Source organism: Protopterus annectens, chromosome 8.part0 (assembly GCF_019279795.1).
Source record: "Protopterus annectens isolate FY-2018-M chromosome 8.part0, PAN1.0, whole genome shotgun sequence".
NCBI lineage: Eukaryota > Metazoa > Chordata > Ceratodontiformes > Protopteridae > Protopterus > Protopterus annectens.
The window spans coordinates 1,775,260,649-1,775,284,151 of record NC_056741.1 but is presented as its reverse complement, the minus strand read 5'-3'; the positions used below and the strand labels follow the sequence as shown (position 1 = coordinate 1,775,284,151).

Genomic DNA, 23,503 nt, shown 5'->3' with positions numbered 1-23,503 from the left:
ACATTTTTTTCTCTTTCCTACCTTTTATGTCATATATCACTTTATCAAACTTTTAAAAATAATATCATATTCACTTTTATACTGTTCAAATAATAAGCCCTTACTAATGTTCATGTCCAGTTATTTAATCTCACTTTCCAACATATCCGTTGTTGACTGATTATGTCTTTTGAGAATCTCCATATATTCACATCCAAAGCAATCATGATATAATGGGGTACCTTCACCCAATCCTGTAGGATATTTCCAAATTCCAGGTAACCTGATGAAGCGCACCGGGATGGTGCGTGAAAGCGCTTGTTCTTCTTAAATAAATCCTTTGGTTTGCATCGTGGTGGTTCCTTGCAGTTTTCTTGTGATATTTCCAAATTCTGAGTCTTTTAGGGATGAATCCCATCTTAATACATTCTCAGAAATAACTATTTTTCAATTGTAACTTACATTATTTAGTTAGCTTGTTCTCAGAAGCTTGAAACTGTTTAGAAAATGATACCCCCGTCAAACTGAAGAGATAAAGGAAAGGATTTATGAATACTTTTGCAATATTAGGGTGAGCAAACAAAAGAACACACTATGAAAACATATACAAGAACACAGGGATAATACCTTTGTTTGTTTTCTTTAATAGATGCAGTAGAAACAGACAATAAGGGGGTGACCATGGAAAATTAGATTAGAAGTAAAGGAACTGCAGTGATAGTTAAACACACATGCAGATGGCCCCTATGGATTAAATGATTTTGTGTCCATAGCATGTGCCTTAAAAATTAAATCTCTACAATATTATACAAGTTAAGGTCTTATTAGGTGTGATATTATATATATATCTAGTCTTAAATACTTAATTTTTATGGAAATATATTGTGTTTTATAAAAAAAGAGGCTCTCTGAGGGGAGGAAAAAACATTACATTTTTTGTTTTGTTTTTTTCTTTTGTTAATTTAAAGTTTATTTTATTCAGACCATTACTATAGATTGGAGCAGGATTGCTGGAGTGGAGATTGTATTACTGCAGCACATCTGTTAGCCTGGAATAATACAATATCATCTGCATAGCGAGTAAGGTTAAGTTCAGGTAAGTCATCAGTAATATCTTTAAGGAATAAGGAAAACAGTAATGAGCCTAGAATATAGCCTTGGCAGACACCTGTTTTTAATGGTCCATTAGTGAACAGCTAGTTGTTAGACATGAAAGATCCTGCTGTGAGGGGAGCTACAGAACTAGGTAATGATATTTTCTCCCAAGATAAATTTTGCAACATAGCAAGCAAAACATTGTGAGCAGCAGTTTCAAAGGCACAAGTTATGTCAACAAAAATACCAGCTGTAAAAAGACTGTCATTATGTTGCAAAACATAGTGTCAGATGCTGAGGGTATACCTATGTTTTAGTTAAAATAATTTCTGAAGTCATGCTGTCTATCATATAGAAGCCTATAGTTATCAATACGTTTAAGTAGCTGTTTATAAAGAACCTTTTCAAAAATTTTGCAATATGGCAAAGAGTAGAGGCAGGCTGATAATCTCTATGGGTTTGGGGTGTGGTGTCTTGGAAGAGGTATAATGAGGGCGTGTTTCATGTCTGGAGGATCAATTCCTGTGGTAAGTGAGAAGTTCTAAATTTAAGTTAAGCTAAGTTATTTTGTCTGCTGCCTTCCTAATGAAGCTAGGGTAGAGTGCAGTGAAGGCAGAGATGGAGAGTTTCAAATGCTTTAAAGATCTTTTAGTTTCCTTCTAAAAAACAGTTCAGAAGTAGTAAAGTAACTGCCTACTCTGCAGGAATGTATATTTGAGTCTGGATGGCACTTTGAGTGGTTTGTTAGTTAGAGCTGGGGTTCAGAAATGTTTCAATGGTGGCGTCAATGGAAGTGCTGATGCAGTTTCTGTAATCCTCTGATAGAGTACTATTAGATTTATTAGGGACCTTAAAAACAAAATTGACATAGTCAATCAAAATATAAGGTAATACTAGGTCAGCAGTAATCTTCACTTCCAGAACAGCCAACAATGCTCTGTTTCACAGCATAATACAAACAATGCTTCAATATGGCTTCAAACACTGGCAAACTAAGTCGTACACTGAAATCAGAAAAATATGCTTTGTTGTCTGATATTCTAAACAATTAACTTAATAAGAACATACTTGCCTGATATTTGATGGGACTGAAGAAAGGAGTCAAATCCTAAAAAAACAGGTTAAATCCATTTCCATGAGAAAACAGTGCCACTGGACTACCAAACTAGGGTGTGGTTCATGGACCTGGAAAAGGCTTATGACTGCGCATCCTTGAATGTCTATTGGAGGTGTGTAAATAAAGACAACTGTTGGCTGCCAACCTGTCCCTGTGGTTGTGGGACAAGCTTTGTGGTATATTTTCAGCACTAAATAAATTACATTGAAGATATAGTAGGGCTCAATCATTGGCATCACTTTTCTAATCTCCTGCTCATTGTTCCCATGCACAGGATATGAACGTTCAGCTAACATTTGGAAAGCATTCACTTATGAGGCACAATGGTTGTATCTTTGCTGTTTGTAGACAATGTTTTCTGCTTGGTCATAAGTGATTGTTATCTACAGCCTGCATTGGAGTGGTTCATTGCTGAGCATGACATGGATGTAATGGAAATCAGCACCATAAAATCAAGGGTCATGGTTCTGTCCCACAGCTTTGTGAGAGAGAAGAAGCTATTACAAGTAGAGGTATTCAGGCCTCTTTGGGTCTTCTTCATGAATTAGGAATGAGGAGAATGGGAGGGTGACCAGTGGATGGATGTACAAGTAGGACAACTACAGACCCCATCTCACATGCCATGAAATAAGATCTGAAACACAAGACAAAACTTTCAGTTGACCAGTTGGTCTATTCCCACATTCTAACCAATGGTAGCAAGGTCTGGGTAGCGACCAAGAAAATGCAATGACAAATACAAGCAATGAAAATGAAGATAATTTTCAGGGATTCTGGTTGCAGTGTTCATGCCGCAGTAAGGAAACTGGAAGCCTGTGAAGGTCTCAGAATTAGACCGTTATTCTGTCATGTCTGAGAGGAGTCATTTGAGGTGGTTTGAGTATGCAGTGTGGATAACTATAGTGCCTCACTTGGGAATTTTGCTAGGCAGAGCCCACTTAGAGGAGGTTCTGGTTAAATCCCTGAAAATCCTGCAGAAAGAGTTAGAGACTTTTGTTTTGCTACATATGCCAATTCTACCCTCCTTAGTCATTACTGTGATCTTCACTATGACAAGTGTTTTAGCAAATGTACATATGAAAGTTTGCAACATTCTTCCTCAAAGAGGGGATATTGTATTTCTTCATGATGCACTTGGAAGAGTTGTGAGACCACCATAATCATATAGGTGTACAATGGGTAGACCTCCTGCAGTGGTGAAGGTAATAGTGTTTCACATGTTGCAGTCCCTGGATATTCTATCAATCTGAGATAGCCTCCCACTTTTACAACTGATTAGAATATTCCAAATGGTGAATAGCTAAACTATGAGCACTCTTGTGCTATATTAGGCACACATTCTCTGTCTATGAATATCCTCATCTCTAAATCTCTCTGTGTTCTGTTAATGAATACATTTGATACACTTTATTGTATAATGATTCATTTTAACTGTCTTAGTTTATTCAGTAAATTAAGATGCAGAAATGTGTTGCTTTCTATTCAAAACTACTTTGTGAACTCTTGAGCATTCATTTATGACATAATATGGCAGCATGTACTTGTTAAGAAAATAGTACCAATGCCAGAAAGCAAGACTTTCCCATCACAAAACATTCTGATTTTGATTTAGGAAGCAGGACCATTGTCTTTTATATGTTAGATCACCTCATTGCGACTACACTAGGCCTAACCCTACCTCTGGCAGTAGTGTGCTACTGGGCATGGTTCTCATTAACATCCAATTGATATGCTTGTTGAATTAAAAGTTCTCTTAAACTCCCTGAGTGACCACTGATTAGTCATTATTATAGGTTCATAGGTTCATACTAGGCTATCTGCCCAAGGGCATTTATAAGCCTAGCCCATAGTTATTTGACTTTCGCCACCCATTTAGTTTGAATAAAACTATGCCCATTATTTTGCTGTGCCTCTGTCAAGCAGTGACACTGAAGTAATCCCTGGGGTATATCTGCGATCCCCCATCCATTGGTCAAGATTCCTCTTGAACAAGGCCAGCGAGGTGCTCTGCCTCACATGTACCGGGATTTTGTTCCACAGCATAGGGAGTCTCTGGGTGATGAATCTGTCCCTCCAGCACGTTCTATTAATAACCGTGTCAAGGTTTAAGTCTCCCGCCCTTGTGGTTCTGAGGGATCTAGATTTTTTGAGGTGAAGCATATTCATCAAATCAGGGTTTGACATGGCCTTATATGTCAGGCACAGGTCACCTCTGAGCAAGCGGTATGAGACTGAATAGAGCTGGAGTTCTTTCAGTCGGGCAGCATAAGACATATTTTTGAGACCCTTTATCCCTTTGGTGAGGAACTTTTGGGGCCTTTCCAGCTGCTGCAGGTGTCGGGTCAGATACATTCCGAATGGGGCATTGTACTCAATCATAGGCCTTATGAGTGATGAGTACAGGGGGACAATGACCTCCCTTGATCTAGATGTGAATCCCTTCATGATCAGGTGGGCAATGTAGAAGGTTTTCCTAACTACTTTAGCAACATGAGTGTCAAACGAAAGGCTACTGTCAACCTGGGTCCCCAGATCCCTGATGACTTCTTCTGTGCTCAGTGGATTGCCACCTATTCTGACCTTCAACTCACCCAAACCCAACACTGCTTATGCTGAGGATCAGTATGTTCTGGAATCCATAGAAATAGGTCTGCTTCTTGAACATGACGTCCTCATTTGAAATGACATGTTGGAAGAAACGTATCCTTAGAGGACCTTGTACCTCTTCCTATGTGCCCTCATCTAAGTGCAGGATAGATTCTTCCAATGTAAAAAGGAGAAGATTTAGTGGAAACACTTGCCTTTTGACCTCTGCTAACATTAGCAATCTAATCATGTAATGAGAATTAACATGGTGACACTGTAAAGATACATAAGCTGTACTTGGATGCATATCTAATTTACTCTGAAGAAGGACATTTACACTGATACAGAACCTGCCAAGGCCGACTACCTTACAAGGAAGGCATCCATTCTGCTAGGCCATCTGAAGCCTTTATGGAAGGCAAACAAGGAAGTTATGGATGGTACCAAAGAAAATGGATTATGTGGACCAATTATCTCTCATTAACTTCTTGCCAGTGATTCTGTGTGTGTGTGTGTGTGTGTGTGTGTGTGTGTGTGTGTGTGTGTGTGTGTGTGTGTGTGTGTGTGTGTGTGTGTATATGTGTGTGTGTGTGTGTGTGTGTGTGTGTGTGTGTGTGTGTGTGTGTGTGTGTGTGTGTGTGTACATGTGTAAAAAACATTGCTTCTCCACTTAGCCTAGCTGGCTCTCCCCTTTGAATGATCTTCTTCATTCATAGAGAAGAGAACTGTTATTTACGCAACACATACACTTCATTTCAAGGAAATGAAAGGGAAACGTTCATAAACTTCTTTTGAACCCCCCCCCTCAAAGGTAATAACCAAATGTCACCTGTTGTACCCTACCTTCCAATAGCTTTCAGCCCTGGTTATATGCTAGCTCCTTGCCCATATTTTTAATTGGTCACTAATCACAGGAATTGTTCTTCAACCCTTTAGATATGTAAAAAGGCCAAAGCTAATAATCTAGTCCTCCCAGGGTCTACAGACCAATAGCTAATCTTAACAAGTTAGACAAACTCTGGTATATAACCAAATTTCTGAACTCATCAACAAATACAATTTACAGGTCAATGTACAGCAGGACCTATGGAAAAAACTGAACATCCAGTCAACTATTTATAGGTTAAATGACTACATATACTTCAGCTTGAAGAAGCATCACTTAACAGGTACTGCCTTTGCTGACCTCACAAAAGCTTTTGACGCTGTTGATCACACCAAAGATAAGAAGGTTGGCTTTGAGGATGTCACAGTATGCATTTGTAATAAAGAAATGAGTAATGAAGCAAATTATAATACTAATAAGAAACATGGTACATTTCCTTGCTACATTTGTTCATGCTGTAAATTGGTTCTGACAAGTATTGGTAGCAAATATGAATTCCATAGTTATGTTACCTGCAATACTATCAGTATAGTCTACCTAGCTACATGTATTGCATGCTGTAGTTTCTATGTAGGGAAATGGACAAAGAAACTTAAAGAATGTATGATTGAACATCAGTCCGATATAAGAAGCCAGATTATTACTAACTTTCTTGCCAAACATGTATTAGATTGTGGTTCAGGGCATATGTTTAAGTTCAGAGCCATCCAGGTAGGTACATTTAGAAGCCAACTGTACATCGTGCTTGAACATTGCACTTAGCGTAAAACCTATTTTGAAACAGAAGCAAATGAGGCTGAAATTATTTTGTTTGTAAAATGTATATGTATATTTAAATATAGTATTTTTTTTTTTACTTTTTATTTATTTTTTTATTGTCTATTGTATGGCATGCATTATCTATATTTGTATGTGATGTTAAGCTTTTATTAACTCTATTGTGACTTAAGTTCTATTGGAGGTTTTGTGTCTTGTGACTGATTTGAATGTTCTATTTTGACTTGTTTGTTAATTTTGTTTTTGAATTAGCACTAATGAAGGACATTTTTCATGAAAGCTTTTTGTTTTATTAAAACCTTCGCCATTTACAGAATCCGGTATTTGTTTTCTCTTGCTTACTGAACTTGGATCATTGACTCTATTTAACTGGTTTGTGATCCGGCGGTTTACACTAGAGTCACATACATTTATCCACAGGCAACCCCATTCTCCTACCCCCACTAAACATTTCTGTATAGACTTTAGATATCTGATTGTGATAAAACGATGACCACATAATATAGTCCAGCTTTGTTTCCATAAGCAGTAGCCTTGCATTAAACTATTTCAGGTTGTTTCATAAATTATAATAGTCCTGTAAATAAGGAAACAGTAGTTAATCATTTTCCTCCACAGACAAACCCAGCAATTATAGTTACTTTGTCTGTGTACATATCAGATGTAAGTCTCAAATAAAATAAAAACAAAAGAATAAAATAAGAGACACACAATAATGTGTACAAGTAACTGTCAACCTCATAGGGTTAAAATCAGGGACAGAGTTTAAACATTTCTGTTATATACATAGAAAGTTCCTAAAATAACAGATGCTTTTTCTGAAGGAAATGAAATATGAAACTCAAATGACTGCCATTATTTTATAACTGCAATTCTCAATGATTTTCCAGAAAAACACGCATTTTATAAGGAACTGATCAATATGAGGCAAGATCATGGATATTCAGAGTAGTCAAAGACAATTAACAGTTTACTTTACACAAATATATGTTAGGCTGAGCTGGTCAGCTGCCAACTGTATAGGCTATCAACTTATTGGCTCAAAAAACAGGGAAAAGGCCAAAAATAAAGGAGGGGGAGCAAAAGGCTAAAATAAGGACAATTTCTAAATGTTAGTCTAATTCATGTAGAAAATTCATTGAACAGGTTTTGTATTAACATACATTTTAATGAAAAGCATAACATATTAAATGTCTGGCACAACTGACAGACTGTAATCCCCAGTGGTTTACCAGAAAATCATAACAATTTATGAGGGACAATACTAAAGAAATTAAAAATGAGACAAATCAGCGACATTTGAAAGATATAACAGGTCACACACTGTCCATAATATCTGATTGCCTGCCAGGAAAGAAGTCAACTCATCTCTTACTATGTCTTCTTTTCCCACTATTTTTTCATTGCTTAGTGTAGCAATGCTAGTCAATCCATTGTTCAAGATTTCCAGGTGTTTGGTTCAATCCCATCTGTGATTTATGCAACAAATTCTCATTTATTGCACAGATCATGTTTGGGATTGAGATGAAAGCGCCAAAATGATGGCACTGCAATAGCTATGATTTTTTTCTGTGTCTCTGTCAGAAAAGCAATAAATAAATGTAGGCAACCCAGAAAACCACTATGGCTGAATGGTACCCCAGGGCAGCCATCTAGTTCTCCTAAGCATAAGGCTGGCCATGCTCATGTATAATTGATGACTATGTGGGATGAAGTATTTGTCTCTCCATGCATAATAATCAATCTGTATTAGTCATTTTCAGATTAGAAAATACTATTGGAATTGAGGGAACTACCACCTATGCAATTTCACTAGTGACTTCCATTCCTATTAAACAGACAAACAGTTTTCAATTCTGCTGTACTCTTTGGCTTGGCATCCATTTGAGGTCTCACTAAACCTCATGACTGAGTTTATGATGTAAACAAACAGTAGCAAAGCAGTATTATAAAGAAGCCATGTGTTTAAAGATATGTCTTGTTTGAAAAGCATGTTTGTTCATTAAGAAAATAATAACCAGTATCAATATAAATATAACATAACATAATATTAAACAGATGTAAAGGATAGAGAATGTTGAAGAAAATGAGGGCTTTGGCAAAGGATTATGTCCGCAAAGGATATTTCAGTTTTCATTTCAGGCATACCTCCCAACTTGCAAGATTAAAAATAGGTAAAAAGACTCTTGAAAAGTAGGTACTTTTAGATAAAAGTCAGAACACCTAATTACCATAAAATCTAAGCTATGAATAGCAAATACATATTCACACTTCCAGTAGAACTGTGGGATACTACTTAGAAACCTTTCTTACTTGACATTGGTGTTAATTAAATGGATGGATGCATGCAACACTGAAAATGGAAGTTGATTGCTTGTTGAAACTGTTCACTTGAGGTTTTGCAATGACAGTAGATGAAGTCAATCTGAGGAACAGTTAGTCTATTCTGTTTATATTTTAAAATTTGAATAATTTCATATTTAAATAATATCAGATGCATAATTAACATTTCTTCCAATTCTAGCTGGCAAAAAGATATGGGAATATCTTCAGGATCTATTTAGGATCTACTCCTATTATCTTGACTCATGGATTTGAAGCTGTGAAAGAAGTGCTTGTGAACCATGGAGTAGAATTCAGTCACAGACCCAAACATCCTGCTTTTAACATCATATGCAACACTAAGGGTAAGGGAGATTTTTTATGTATTTTTTGCAAATGTGTTGAAAAGCAAATGTGATATTTTGCATTTGGTTGTGAAATGCAGCATACTTAAAAATAAATGAAACAAAAAAACAGTCCAACTGTGTAATAGTGAAAACCAAATCCCAGCAGCCAGCAGAAACAAGTCTTGTAGAAATAATTAAGTACTTGAAAATCCACAAAAGTTAAAAAATGCAATTTATTCTGACAGAAAATATGTAAGCGCTTTCACGGTTCCAAGAAGACCGCTTCATCAGACCTAAAAATAACTTCTGACTGAAGGGTGACTTTTTAATATATTTAGTTGATAAGATGTCAAAGGATTTTAGCAGAAGAGATATTAACAGAAAGGAAATGTAAAGTAAATATGCAGGAGAAATTCAGCATGAAAATGAATGATTTCTCAGGAAGTATTTTCATCGCTCATTAGTAAAAATAAGACATTGTGTGAAAAAAGGAGGACCAGTTAGATGGGGAAGAAATTGAGACTGGAGCATAAAAAGAAAAGTGATGCAGAGACAACTATACAATGGAATCAAAGTGGAATGACAAAGGGAGATGACTGCTTTCAGTATTTTGTTGTTTTCTCAAAGACTGCTTACTCAAAGCACATTAAATTGCACTTGACAGGTCAGCTGTGCTTCCAGCAAAATAATCTATAACTTAACCCCAAGGTTCGGCAATATATTAATTGCGGGATGCAAAAGGGGCAGTCCCTAAAACGATGGGAGTACAGATACACACACACACACACACACACACACACACACACACACACACACACACACACACACACACACATGCGTGCACACACACGTGCATATCATACATACACATACACACACACACACACTATATATATATATATATATATATATATATATATATATATTTATACACATTCTTACTTATATGCCTATGTCAAGTGCTCAATGTATCAAAATTCAAGCACAAAAAGCATTTGAAAAAAAAAAAATCAAGAACAGGTATAAAGTAAAATATTTTTTACAAGGGCAAGCCCTCCTGTCATCCTCACCCCTGCTATCCATATGTATAAATATATATGTATACCAACTCCAAGATCACATTGCAGTGGGGAAAGGGACACTTTTCAGCAGTCCACAGTGCACAGGAATCTCACACAAATACTAACAAATTTCAGAAAGTGAATTTTCAAACTATTTTGCTAGTATTTCAAGTGTTTGAACAAATGACAGTCTATATATATATGTGTGTGTGTGTGTGTGTGTGTGTGTGTGTGTGTGTGTGTGTGCACATGTGTAAAAGCGTGTGAATGTCTTTGGCTTCCATACATTCAGTTGAAAACTGCTTATGCTTTTCTGAATTTTGAAAAATGAAACTCATATATTGAAAAACATGGAAAGAAAACACATGCGCACACACACACACACACACACACACACACACACACACACACACACACACACACACACACACACATAAAAATCTTTACACGGGAGACAAGCCCTACATCCTGCAAGTAGGGACCATTATATATAATAACATCACTACCACACTGCAATATGTTTATATACATATATATATATATATATATATATATATATATATATATATATATATATATATAGGTCTACTTCTCTTGTTCAAAAACACATTTCTTCAAACAAGAGAAACATGAGACCCACCTCAGCGAAAGTGCACTTAACTAAAAGTGCATATTCATGAAAATCAGTTTACAGAAGCACAGTGCACTGGGGACAAAGTAATTTACCATTTCCTGCACTGTAGTGCGATCTCAGAGTTAGCATATATAAGTAGCAGAGTTGTGGTGGGTGCAGGGGAGCTTGCCCCCCCCCCTCTGCAAAAATACATTTTACTTTGGCAGACCAGACCTCTGCTACTTATATATATATATATAGTAACTCCAAGATTGCACTACAGTGGGAAAAAGGTATGTTTCTTTGGGTCCATGACTAATGCTCCAGTGGCCATTTCATCGAATGTGAAATGGCCGGGCATACATACGCGAAAGTGTTTTTCACTGAAGAAACACTTTTACGTAAGCATGCCTGTTGCGGAGATCACACTACAGTGGGGATAAGGGAAAAATTCCCTTTTCCCCACTGTAGTGCATCCACGGAGTGAGAATATAAAAGTACAGGGTTGTGTGGTGTGCAGGGGGGGCTGCCCCCCTGCAAAAATGTAAATGAAATGTTTTTCTTATTTGAACATACTAACGAAAGTGCTTTTTCAGTGAAAGCGCTTTCATTAAAGTGTGTTCAGTGATAGTGGATTCGGACTGTTGAATTTTAGTTCAACAGTCCTAGACCAATTTTCTTATACCCACTGTACCATGCTTTGGTAAACTGATTTTCTCAAAAGTGCACTTTTGGTTAAGTTCACATTCGCTAAAGTGGGTCTTGTGTTTCAGTTATTCAAAGACGTGTGTTTTCAAACAAGAGACGTCGATATATATATATATATATATATATATATATATATATATATATATATATATATATGGGATCCATACAAATCCCCGACTGCACTTTCCACCGAAACCTTAATCGGCAAACATACTTAACCGAAAGTGCTGTTCACTGAAGCAGTACTTTTGGGTAACTATGCTTGTTGTGCCGGTCATACTTCGGTGCGGATAAGGAAAAAAGGATAAGGGAAAATTCCCTTTTTCCCACTATAGTGTGACCTTGGAGTGAGAATATTAATGTAGGGGGGGGGGTTCAGGGGGTTTTGCCTGCCTGCATAGCAGTAGATTTAATGTTTTTTTTTTTAAATACTTTAACAAAAGTGCTTTTTTGGTGAAAGCGCTTTTGTTAAAGTGTGTTCAGTAATTATGGATTCGGACTTTTGAGCTTTCGTTCAAAAAGTTCTAGATCTACACACACACATATATATATATATATATATATATATATATATATATATATATATATATATATATATATATATATATATATATATATATATATATATATATATATATATATATATATATATATATATATGTATAGATCTACTTTTTGCAAGCTCGAAGTTTCAAAACTTCGAACATCAAATTGTTGGAACCATAAGATCATAGTTTTGAAACTTTGAAATTGTAATAAAAAATAATAAAAACAAAAAACATTTTTTTACATTTTTGTCCCAGCACCCCTAAATATACCAAATCTGAGATCGCACTACATTGAGGAAAATGGTAAATTTCCTATTCTGCCCTGTACGGCTCTCCATTCAAAACATTTGAAGTTTCAAAACTTTGATCTTATTGTTTTGGCCGTTTGCAATTCAAAGTTTTAAAACTTCAAGCTTGTAAAGGGAATCCATTTATATATATATATATATATATATATATATATATATATATATATATATATATATATATATACAGTACAGATGAAAGCACTAGCACTTCTAGAGAAGATAGCATGTTTTAGGGTCTAGTAACTGCTTGATGGTGGTAATGTGGCACAACAAATACAATATATATATTACTTGTAATTCTTCAAGAAACACATAGGGCAGGATTCATGAAGGCTTGCATGGAGTCTAAGAGTAGTGTAAGACTCCATGCAGCCTTTGCGATCCAGGAACAGCCCAAAGTCCTTGTAAGAGACAAGCTAAAACTTCTCTTACATGGAGTGGGCGTGGATAAGCTAATCACCTCACTTGCAGCCGAATAGCATGCAAATGAGGATGATTAGCGATCCAGGAAGCCCAGAACAGCCTGTGTAAGAGCCGTTTTAGCTGCAGAAATGTTCTCAGTTGACAACTGAGTACGTTTCTGCAAAAACCGCAATGGAACCATGTCAGCTCAAAATAAAGGGTGCATATGTGTCAGTCAGCATGCCAATGGCCAAATATGTGGCCATCGGCAAGGTAACCTGATGCAAAAATATTAAACCCAGCGCAGCCCCGCGCAAACGGGCTGCGCTGCATAATGCATAAAAATGAAGGTTATAAACCCACAAATGTGGGTTTTATGCAATACATGGATTTTCAATGCAGGGACCAGCAGACCAAAAACAACATGGCCACCATGTAGTGGTTGCTAAGGGGGGGAGCTGAGTCTAAGAGATGTAACTAAGCATTAGTAGGCAATCTGATGCAAATGAGTGTTAGTATACTGAATTCCACTGTCACATAGCAAATGAGCACATTCTGAGTAGTGTAAGAGTTACAGAAGGGGGAGGAACAGAGTAGGAGATAGGTGACATCACAGGGGGGAATGGCAGAAAGAAATACAGTTCATTGGAGGTCAGAGTTACATGACAGATGTCAGACACATATCATGGAAAGAGGAGTGCCACAACATAAGCATGAGAAAGTCAAGAAATGGAAGGTGTACACTGTTGCCTACACCAAAGTTTCTTGCTGGCCGTGCATGCGCACGTGTGCATGCCATGAAGCACGCATAAGACAGTGTGCACACATGTAAGGCAGTCTGAGCATGTGGGAGTGTGTTGGGAAATGTTTAAAACTGTTTGTGCGGGTGTGCGCGCGTTTTAACCCGAATAAGCAGATTCTGAACCGTGTAAGCATGTGTGCACGTGTGTAAGCCACTGTGAGCATGTTTCTGCTGGTATACACGCTGCTCCCCCGTGAGGGAACAGAAAGGAAAAAGGAAGCAACAGAATTAGTAGGAAGCTACCAGGGAATACTGCTGGAGCTAGCAGGTGAAAACAATTAGAAGCATGCAATTACACAGGCAGAATGGTAGCTCAGCCCAACACTTAGAAATCTGCAAACAGCAGTGCAAGATGTTTCTCTCAAGAGACACTGCAAGACAGGAGTAAGCTATTAGAAGTGAAAACTGAAAAAGCTGAACTCAGAGCAGAAATGTTAGGGGCTGCCATAGCTGTCATATTGAGACATAGGCGACTTGCTGAGGGTAGTGACAATGCAGATGGTGCCAGACAACCCACAGTGAGGTGACGAAGAAGAGTGTACAGGCCCAGGGTCACCTACCATGGGTTATATGAGCTGGAGATAGTAGAGCGCTATAGAGTGGACAGAGACCTCCTGCAGCAAATAGTGGAGCTGTGCAGGCCACGCCTCACACACAGAACCAACAGAGGGGAACCCATCCCAGTGAAAACCAAGGTATGTGTTGGCCTAAGAATACTAGCAACAGGTACCTTCCAGAGACCAACTGGTGATATGATGGGGATATCACAGGCATCAGCCTCCAGGGTACTGCACCAGTTCCTGGATGCCATGTCAGCACATGTTGGTGATTATGTATATTTCCCCAATGCCAGTGAGGTATTGGCCAGCAATATGCATCTCTTCCAGCAAATAGCGGAATACCCTGAGGTAGTGGGTGCAATAGACTGCACGCACATATGCATCAAAGCACCAGCCGGTGAGCGGGGTAGGGCCTACATTAACCGCAAGGGCTTCGCCTCCATCAACTGCCAGGTCAAGTGTGATGCCCAGGGCATAATAATGAATGTGTGTGCTAGCTGCCCTGGGAGTTACCACGATTCCCACATCTGGCATTTGACGCAGCTGTACCAGACATTTGCCAATGGGGACATCCCACATGAACACCTAGTGGGGGATGCAGGTTATGCACTGGAGCCATGGCTAATGACACCCATCAGAAACGCACACACACCTGAACAGGAATGCCATAATGAGGCACACGCACAAACACGTAATGTAATAGAGCATGTGTTTGGGCTGCTCAAGTCATGGTTCCGGTGTTTGGACACATCTGGTGGAGCCTTGCAGTACACACCAACTACATGTACCCAAATTGTCATAGTATGTGCTATGCTACATAATATGATCTTGCGAAAACAGCTGCAGCAGGACCAGCATAGGGCTGGGCCAGACAGCCCCCCACCATTGCCAAGGCCATCACAGGCAGAGCGTGACTCGGAGGAGGAACAACCTGAGCCTGCCCCAGTAGGCAGAAGGAGGCGTGCCCAGTATGCCCTGGCCTTGGCAAAGAGGCAGTGCATAGCACATACACTGGCTCAGTAGGAACCCTGGGAATGATACCCCCTCTGACTCACTCAAATAATAACATGGATGCCTAAAATGACATGACCTGCTCATAAACATGTACAGGGAAGTGTAATATGCGCATCCGACAGAGGCAGCCCTGCAGCACCACCTGAGGCATGAATGCCATGTGTTAAGTAATGTAACACCATGTACTATATGCACACCTGAGGACCCTGACTAACATCCTACCCTCACCAAGCATCATGCCACAATATGACCATGAGATGATCAAGTGCAATAATTGACTGAAGTATCGCAGTTAGTCAAAGGGAATCCAATGTGTGCCAGCCTGGGATGACATGCTGACCATGACATGATGCTCCACCTGCTAGGACTGGCGTGCACCTATCAGTGCAGGCCGTATGGATACTGGCAAAGGCTGTTGCTACCCACAGCATGCCCTGAATAGGTAAGGCTCAAAACACAAACCTACCTCCATAGGTATCAGAAGGAATAAGAATAAGTTAAGGGATAAGTCGAAACAGCAAGATGCATGCAGTTTAAACTCACCCAGTATGGAGAATGTTGATATCTGTGCTGCAACAGAAAACTGGGTCAAGGCTCACAACAGCACCCTAACACTACCAGGTTATACCTCATACTGTGCTGTACAGCCTCAAAACATGGAACAAGCTACAAAAGGAGGGTGACTAGCAATAATTGTCAAGGATAACCACACCCCCATGTTGGTACCACAACAAGAAGCAGCATGGACTAGCCATGGTCAAGTAACAGTTTCTAAAACTGCCCCCCAGTTTATAGCCTGCTACAGACTACCATCCCAACACCAGGAACTGCACCTGGCCTATGCTGGAATACATGAATATATCAAGTCCTCCAAACCACATTATATTGGGTGACTGAAAATACCCAGACACAGACTGGGAGCATTATACTAGCTCCAACACTGTAGGACAAAAGTTCATAGAATCCATAAACCAAAATGCCCAGGAACAACGTACCACTCCCACAAGAGGTGTAAGCATACTGGATGTGATAATCAGCAACATGGGTACTGGATGGCAATACGAGAAGTGTATTGCTCACTGGTAAAACCAGACCATAGAGTAATCACACTGGATATACAAATCCTGACCACAGTCCCTGGCCAGAAAACCACAGTGGAAAACATGTGTAAAGCAATATTTGCACTCCTCCAAACTGATGTGGAATCCATTAAAGGTCCTGTGCAGGTGCAAAATACGGGCCACACCTCAGAACCTGTAATATAGCCATTCCATGAACACTGCCAGGAATGCTTGGATTATGCAATCCTAAATTAAAACAAGACACAATGCCATACACAGAGGAATCTGGCATGGTGGACACCAGCCATAACCAAACCATGCAAGAGAATGAGGAAGCTACTACATGATAGAGCAAACATAAACAATGAAGTAATCACTGATCAGTAGTATGGCAATAAAATAAGCCTAGCACTTGTTCTCAATACTTCTCTACTAAGTAAGCACTCTCATACTAAGTAAAGCACTACATCTACTTACCACCCCTGTGAATATCCACTTCCCTTAAAGGTATACCACTCCCTTATACTGTTCTAGTATGTCAAGTGGTAGATTACTGGCGTCGTCTCCAGTTCAGCTGGTCAAGCTGGGTATCTTGAGACAATGCTACAATCGTCTCATGTACACAGACAACCCTCTCCTCCTCCCAACAAACACAAATACATGTGAGAGATGCAACTATATAGCCAAACTGGAGACTGAACTCTCTCAACTCAGGGCTGGCATGACCAGACAGGAGGAGATGGAAACCACACACACAACAATCCCAGTCCCACATAGACCTACCACAACTGCAAACCAAACACATAAAAACACAAAGACATACGCGGAGGCTCTAATAAAAAACTTACCAAAACAACAGATGCTCCCAAAGCAGACATCCAAAAATCCACCACCTCAAAATAAAACAAATGCAACACATACTTCAATAAATCAGTGTGTCGACCAATCGCAGCCCTTAAGGCCAAACACCTTGCCTGATACACTAGTAATAGGTGACTCCATAGTCAGACACACTGATGTCCCACTGACCAGGCTGAACAAGGAGAAGGTGACTGTGAGCTGTCTATCGGGAGCTAGGATCCGCCACATAACACACGCACTCAGGTCACTCCAAAGCAAGTACAAATATGACTCCGTCATTGTCCATGCTGGTGTGAATGACCTGAGACGTACCTCCCTGGACTACATGAAAAGAGACATAGAAGAGCTCTCCGATTATGTAGCCCAGGCTGGTATGACCCTGACCCTGAGCAGCATCTTGCCCTCACCAAGAATGATACCACAATACAAAGACAAGATGATCAGCTTTAACAATTGGCTCAAGTACTGGTGTCATTCTAAGGGGATCCAATGTCTGTCTGCCTGGGATGATATGTTGGACAAGCCACGCTGCTTCTCAAGGGATGGCTTACACCTGTCACCACTGGGCTTCCGGATATTGGCTAAGGCTCTTGCCACCCCCCATAGTACCTTTTTCAGGCAAGGCTCAAAAGACAAACCCACCTCCTTAGAAAACAAAAATGGAAAAAAACTAAGGGTAATGCTGCTCAACGCCAGAAGTCTAAATCTCAAGATGCAGGCACTTGATGCACTCCTCAGCATGGAGAACATTGAGGTCTGTGCAGTAACTGAAACCTGGTTCAAGGCTCCTGAGAGCACCCCAGCGCTACCAGGCTATACCTCGTATCATGCTTTTCGGCCCCCAAACCCGGGCTGAACCACAAAGGGAGGGGGAGTGTCCATATTCATAAAGGACACCCACACCTCCAGGTTAGTAGCAACACATGAAGCATCAGAGACCATACAGGTGCAACTAACCATAGGCAAAACTGCTATACAACTGGTAGCATGTTACAGACCACCCTCCCAATCTCAAGAACCCCAGTCAGCCTTCCTGAAGATATTGGAGGATATGAATGTATCACAAAATACCATCATACTGGGAGACTTCAACTACCCAAACATAGATTGGGTACATTATTCTAGCCCTAATACCCTAGCCCAAAGGTTCCTGGAATTCATAAATTCAAATGCAGTGGAACAACTAGTCACCTCTCCCACTAGGGGAGATAATATACTAGACCTGATCATCACAAACATGGGGACAAAATGCTCCACACCGGAAGTATACCCCTCACTAGTGAGATCTGACCACAAACTAATCACCCTGGATATACATATCCCACCTCCACCCCCAGCACAAAAGACCACAGTGAAAAACTTCTCAAAAGCAGACTTCAGTCTTCTTAAGACTGAGATGGTATCCTTTAAGCCCACTGTGCCAGTGGATACCACATCCCACAATGCCGAATCCTTCACTAATGCTTTCTATGGACATCTCCAAGAATGCATGGATCATGCAATCCCAAACAAATCCAAGTCCCTCTCCACCAAATGTAAGCATCCTGTCTGGTGGACCTCAGCCATAAACAAATTGTATAACAAAAGAAGGAAGCTACTGCACGTCAGAGCGAAATCCCATGAAGGGAAGACATCTCTGAACAACATTAGCAGAAAACTACATTCTCTCATAAAAACATCCAAGGCAAACATTGAGAGAAAAATCACTAAGGACACTAAAGATAACCACAAAGCCTTATTCAGCTATGTTAGAAACCTGGGTGGAAACCCTCAGATATGCTCAGAGTTGGTTCACAACAACAAAAAATACATTGAACCCACAGATATTGTTAACATTCTGGCTGACAGGTTCAGTGTAAATTTCTCCCCTTCACCCTCAAAAGAAGAAATACTTATCCCAGCTGAATGTAATCTCCCTGTCATCTCAGATGTCCAAGTGAGAACTGCCCTAAACAAAGCAAAAAACACAGCATCAATGGGTCCTAACAGTATCCCGGGGTGCGTGTTACGTGAACTCCAAGAGGATCTAAACCCACACATAAAAATGCTATTTAACCTTAGCCTTACTTCGGCATATGTACCTGAACACTGGCATACAGCAACAGTGGTCCCACTCCACAAGGGGGTGCCTCTACAGACCCTGGAAACTACCGCCCCATAAGCTTAACTAGCCTGGTCTGCAAAGTTTTGGAAAGAATCATTATGGAACTCATAAAGAGAGACATAGGGGACCTACAGACACTTGACCCCACCCAGTTTGGCTTTGTAAAGGGTAGATCCTGCCTTTTAAACCTGGTTGACTTTTTCAAAACAGTCACTAGAGCCATTGATGAGGGCAAAGCAGTCCATACAGCATACCTGGACTTGGCTAAGGCCTTCGACACAATACCCCACTCAGGCATCATAGATAAGCTAAACAGCTTAAAAGTAAACCCTTATGTCACTAGATGGGTTGCAAACTGGCTAAAGGACAGAACCCATAAAGTTAAAATCTCTGGAGCAATGTCAGACTCAAAGCCAGTCACAAGTGGTGTCCCACAGGGATCTGTCCTGGGACCCCTCTTGTTCGGCATTTATTTCTCAGATGTTAAAGCAAACATGGGAGGGCTGTGGCTGACAAAGTTTGCAGATGACTGCAAACTAGGTGCCATAGTCGATACACCAGCAGACACACACAACCTACAAAAAGGCCTCACTGAAACGGACAACTGGTGCCGTAGTCAAGGCCTTAAACTAAATGCCAAAACATGTATAGTCATCCCTTTTGGAAAAAACAAAGTACCCACAAATTATCACATAGACAGCAACCCACTGAGTATGGAAAAAGTAATCAGAGACCTAGGGACCCAAGTAGACAGCGACCTCTCATTTGACACCCACGTTGCCAAAGTGGTTAGAAAAACATTCTACCTTGCACACCTCATCATGAAGGGATTCACATCCAGATCCAAGGATGTCATTGTACCCCTTTATTCCTCCCTCATCAGACCCATGATTGAGTACAATGCCCCATTTGGTATGTACCTCACCCGGCATTTGCAACAGCTGGAGAGACCACACAAGTACCTCACCAAAAGGATCAAGGGTCTCCAACATATGTCTTATTCTGCCAGACTAAAGAAACTTCAGCTCTATTCAGTAGCATACCGCCTGCTCAGAGGTGATCTCTGCCTGACGTACAAGGTCATGTCCAATCAGGATCTGATGAACATGCTCCACCTCAAAAACTCCAAATCCATCAGGACCATGAGAGCTAAAGACTTAAACCTCGGCACAAGTATGAATAGGACATGTTGGAGGGATAGATTCATAACCCAGAGGCTTCCCATGCTTTGGAACAGGATCCCATTTCGTATTAGGCAGAGCCCCTCACTGACTCTCTTCAAGAGAAATCTTGATGAGTGGATGGGAGATTGTAAGTTTACCCCAGGGGTCACATCTGTGTCACTGCTAGACAGGGGCACAGTAAACTAATTCTATTATATAAGGGGACCTTCATTGTGTCAATTACTAGACAGAGGCACAGTATTCTAGATTTATTCTGTACATTTTTGTACCATTTCATGGTGTGGCAAAAGCCACATCACTATGGCTAGGCTTACAAATGCCCCAGGGCAGATAGCCTAGTACTATACTATGAAACTATGAAACTATGAAATATGTCCACACATACAATCCACTAAGGCCAGCCACAACAAGTTGAATCTGTGAATCTTGAGGCAATGTTACACCTGCCTCAAGTACACAGACAACCCCCAACTCCCCCCAAGAAATACAAATATATGTGAGAGATGCAACCATCTATCCAAACTGGAGGCTGAGCTCCCTCAACTCAGTACTCCCAAAACTAGTCAGGAGGAGAAGGTAACCACACACACCACAAACACAGTCCCACATAGACCTATCACAACTGCAAACCAAAGACATAAACACAGAAAAACTTTCCCGGAGGCACAAATTACAAACACAGCACACCAACAGAGGCCTCTAAAGCAGACACCCAATCAAACAACTTCCAAACATAGCACATGCAACACATAGTACACAAAGCTGGTGTGCCAAACAGTCACAGGCCAGAAGGAGAAACAACATGCCTGATACAGTTGAAATAGGTGACTCCATAGTGAGACACACTGCTGTCCCGCACACCAGACTGAACAAGGGAAAGGGAACAGTAAGCTGCCTGTAGGCTGCCACGATATGCCACATAACACAAGTATGCAGGTCACCCCAAAGCAAGTAGAAATATGATGCAGTCATAGTCCATGCTGGTGTGAATGACCTGAGATGTACCTCCCTAGACTACATGAAAAGAGACATAGATGAGCTCTCTGATTATGTAGTCCAGGCCGGTATGACACTCACCATTTACAGAAGCCTACCCTTACCAAGAATGATGCCACAGTACAAACATGGAATGATCAGTTATAGCAAGTGGCACACTTACTGGTGTCATTCCAAGGGGATCCAATGTCTGTCTCCTTGGGATGTCATGCTTGACAAGCCACGCAGCTGTTCCTGGGATGGCTTGCACCTGTTACCCCTGGGCGTCTGGATATTGGATAAGGCTTTTGCCACCTCCATAGAGCCTTTCATAGGCAAGGCTGAAAAGACTAACCCACCACCATAGAAAACATAAGTGGAGAGAAACATAAGGGTAATGCTGACCAATGCCAGATGTGTAAACCCCAATATGCATGCTCCCGAGGCCATCCCCAGTATGGAGAACATTGATGTCTGTGCAGTGACAGAAACCTGCTGCAAGCCTCCTGACAGCACACCAGCACTACCAGGTTATACCACATATCATGCGTCATGGCCCCAAAACCTGGAACAAAACATAAAAGGAGGGTGAGTATCTATATTCAGCACAGACACCCATACGTCCAGGTAACTGACAATGCATAAAGCATTGGAGTCCACCCATGTGCAACTAACTGTAGGCAAGACTGCATGCTACAGACCACAATCTCACACAGTGGAACCCCACCCAGCCGTCCTGAAGACACTGGACAGTATGAATGTCCCACCAAATACCAAACAAGGTACCACAAATTACCACATAGGTGGTAAACCATTATGTATGGAAGGAGTAATCAGGGACCTAGGGACACAAGTGGACAGCAACCTGTTATGTGACACTCACATTGCCGATGTGGCTAGGAAGACTGTCTACATTGGACACCGTATCATGAAAGGATTCACATCTATGTCAACAGTGGTCATTGTGCCCCTATACTGTTCTCTTATCACACCCATAATCTAGTACAATGCCTCATATGGGATGTACCTTACCTGACACCTGCAGCAGTTAGAAAGACCTCAAAGGTACCTCACCAAGAGGATAAAGGGTCTCAAATATATGTCATATGCTGCCTGGCTGTAGACACCCCAGCTGAATGCAGTCACATACTGCCTACCCAGAGGCATTGCATGCCTGTTGTACAAGGCCATGCCCAACACAAGAGTAATGGACATGCTCCACCCCAGAAAACTCAAAGCCATCGGAGCAGTGAGAGTGAGAGATGTCAACCTCAACAAATAATGAAATAGGATGTGCTGGAGGGACAGATACATAATCCAGAGGCTCCCCACACCCTGGACCAGAATCCCACTCCATGTTAGGCAGAGCCCCTCACTGACACTCTTCAACAGGAATCTTGCCATGTGGATGGATGATCGTAGAGTTACACTGGGGGTCTTCACTGTGTCATGTCCAGACAGAGGCACAGCAAAGCAAATCATAAATGGCCATAATATTCACATAGCAAAGGGTGGTGAAAGCCACACACACTCTGGCTAGGCTAACAAATGCCCTAGGGTGGATAGCCTAGTATGAACCTATGAACCTATGAAGATACAAATTGTACAGGACACTAAGGATAATCCCAAGGCTTTCACAACTGATGGTAGGAACCGTGTTGGGAATTCACAGATATGCTCTGAATCACACAAATATCACAAACAACATACCAAACACACACCCATATTGCCAACATACATCCTGACAGGTGCAGTGCAACCCCCCCCCACCCAGAATGCAAAATATCTATCCCAGCAGACTGCTGGCCCCCTGACATTGCAGATGCTGAGGTAACAGCCAGCATCTACAAAGCAAAACACACAGCAGCAATGGTATGAGATGGTGTCCTGGGCTGAGTCCAACATGGACTCCAAGATGAATGGAATGCCAAATCACACTACTGCTCAATGTCAGCCTTACCACAGGATATGTACCCAAAGAGCAGTGTACAACAACAGTGGTCCTACTCAACAAAGGTGTTGCCTGAATGGATACTGAAAACTACAACCCCAGAATCCTGAGAAGCTCGGTCTGCACAGCTATGGAAAGGATCAGCATGTACTGCAGACATAAAGATATTGGGGACCTACTGACACCAGATCCTACCCAGTGTGGCTTTCTTAAGTGCAGATCCTGCCCCTAAACATGTTTGA

The 23,503-nt window shown here is 40.8% G+C and overlaps 1 protein-coding gene across 2 annotated transcripts in view; it reads left to right on the top strand.

Moving 5' to 3' along the window:
- Positions 1-23,503, top strand: part of LOC122809631 (cytochrome P450 2J6-like) — a 1,067,145-nt gene that overhangs the window by 215,648 nt on the left and 827,994 nt on the right. For both annotated transcript variants that reach the window (XM_044081266.1, XM_044081267.1), the window contains exon 3: positions 8,965-9,127. In XM_044081266.1, the coding sequence (XP_043937201.1) occupies positions 8,965-9,127 (163 nt within the window). The remainder of the gene's footprint in view (positions 1-8,964; positions 9,128-23,503) is intronic.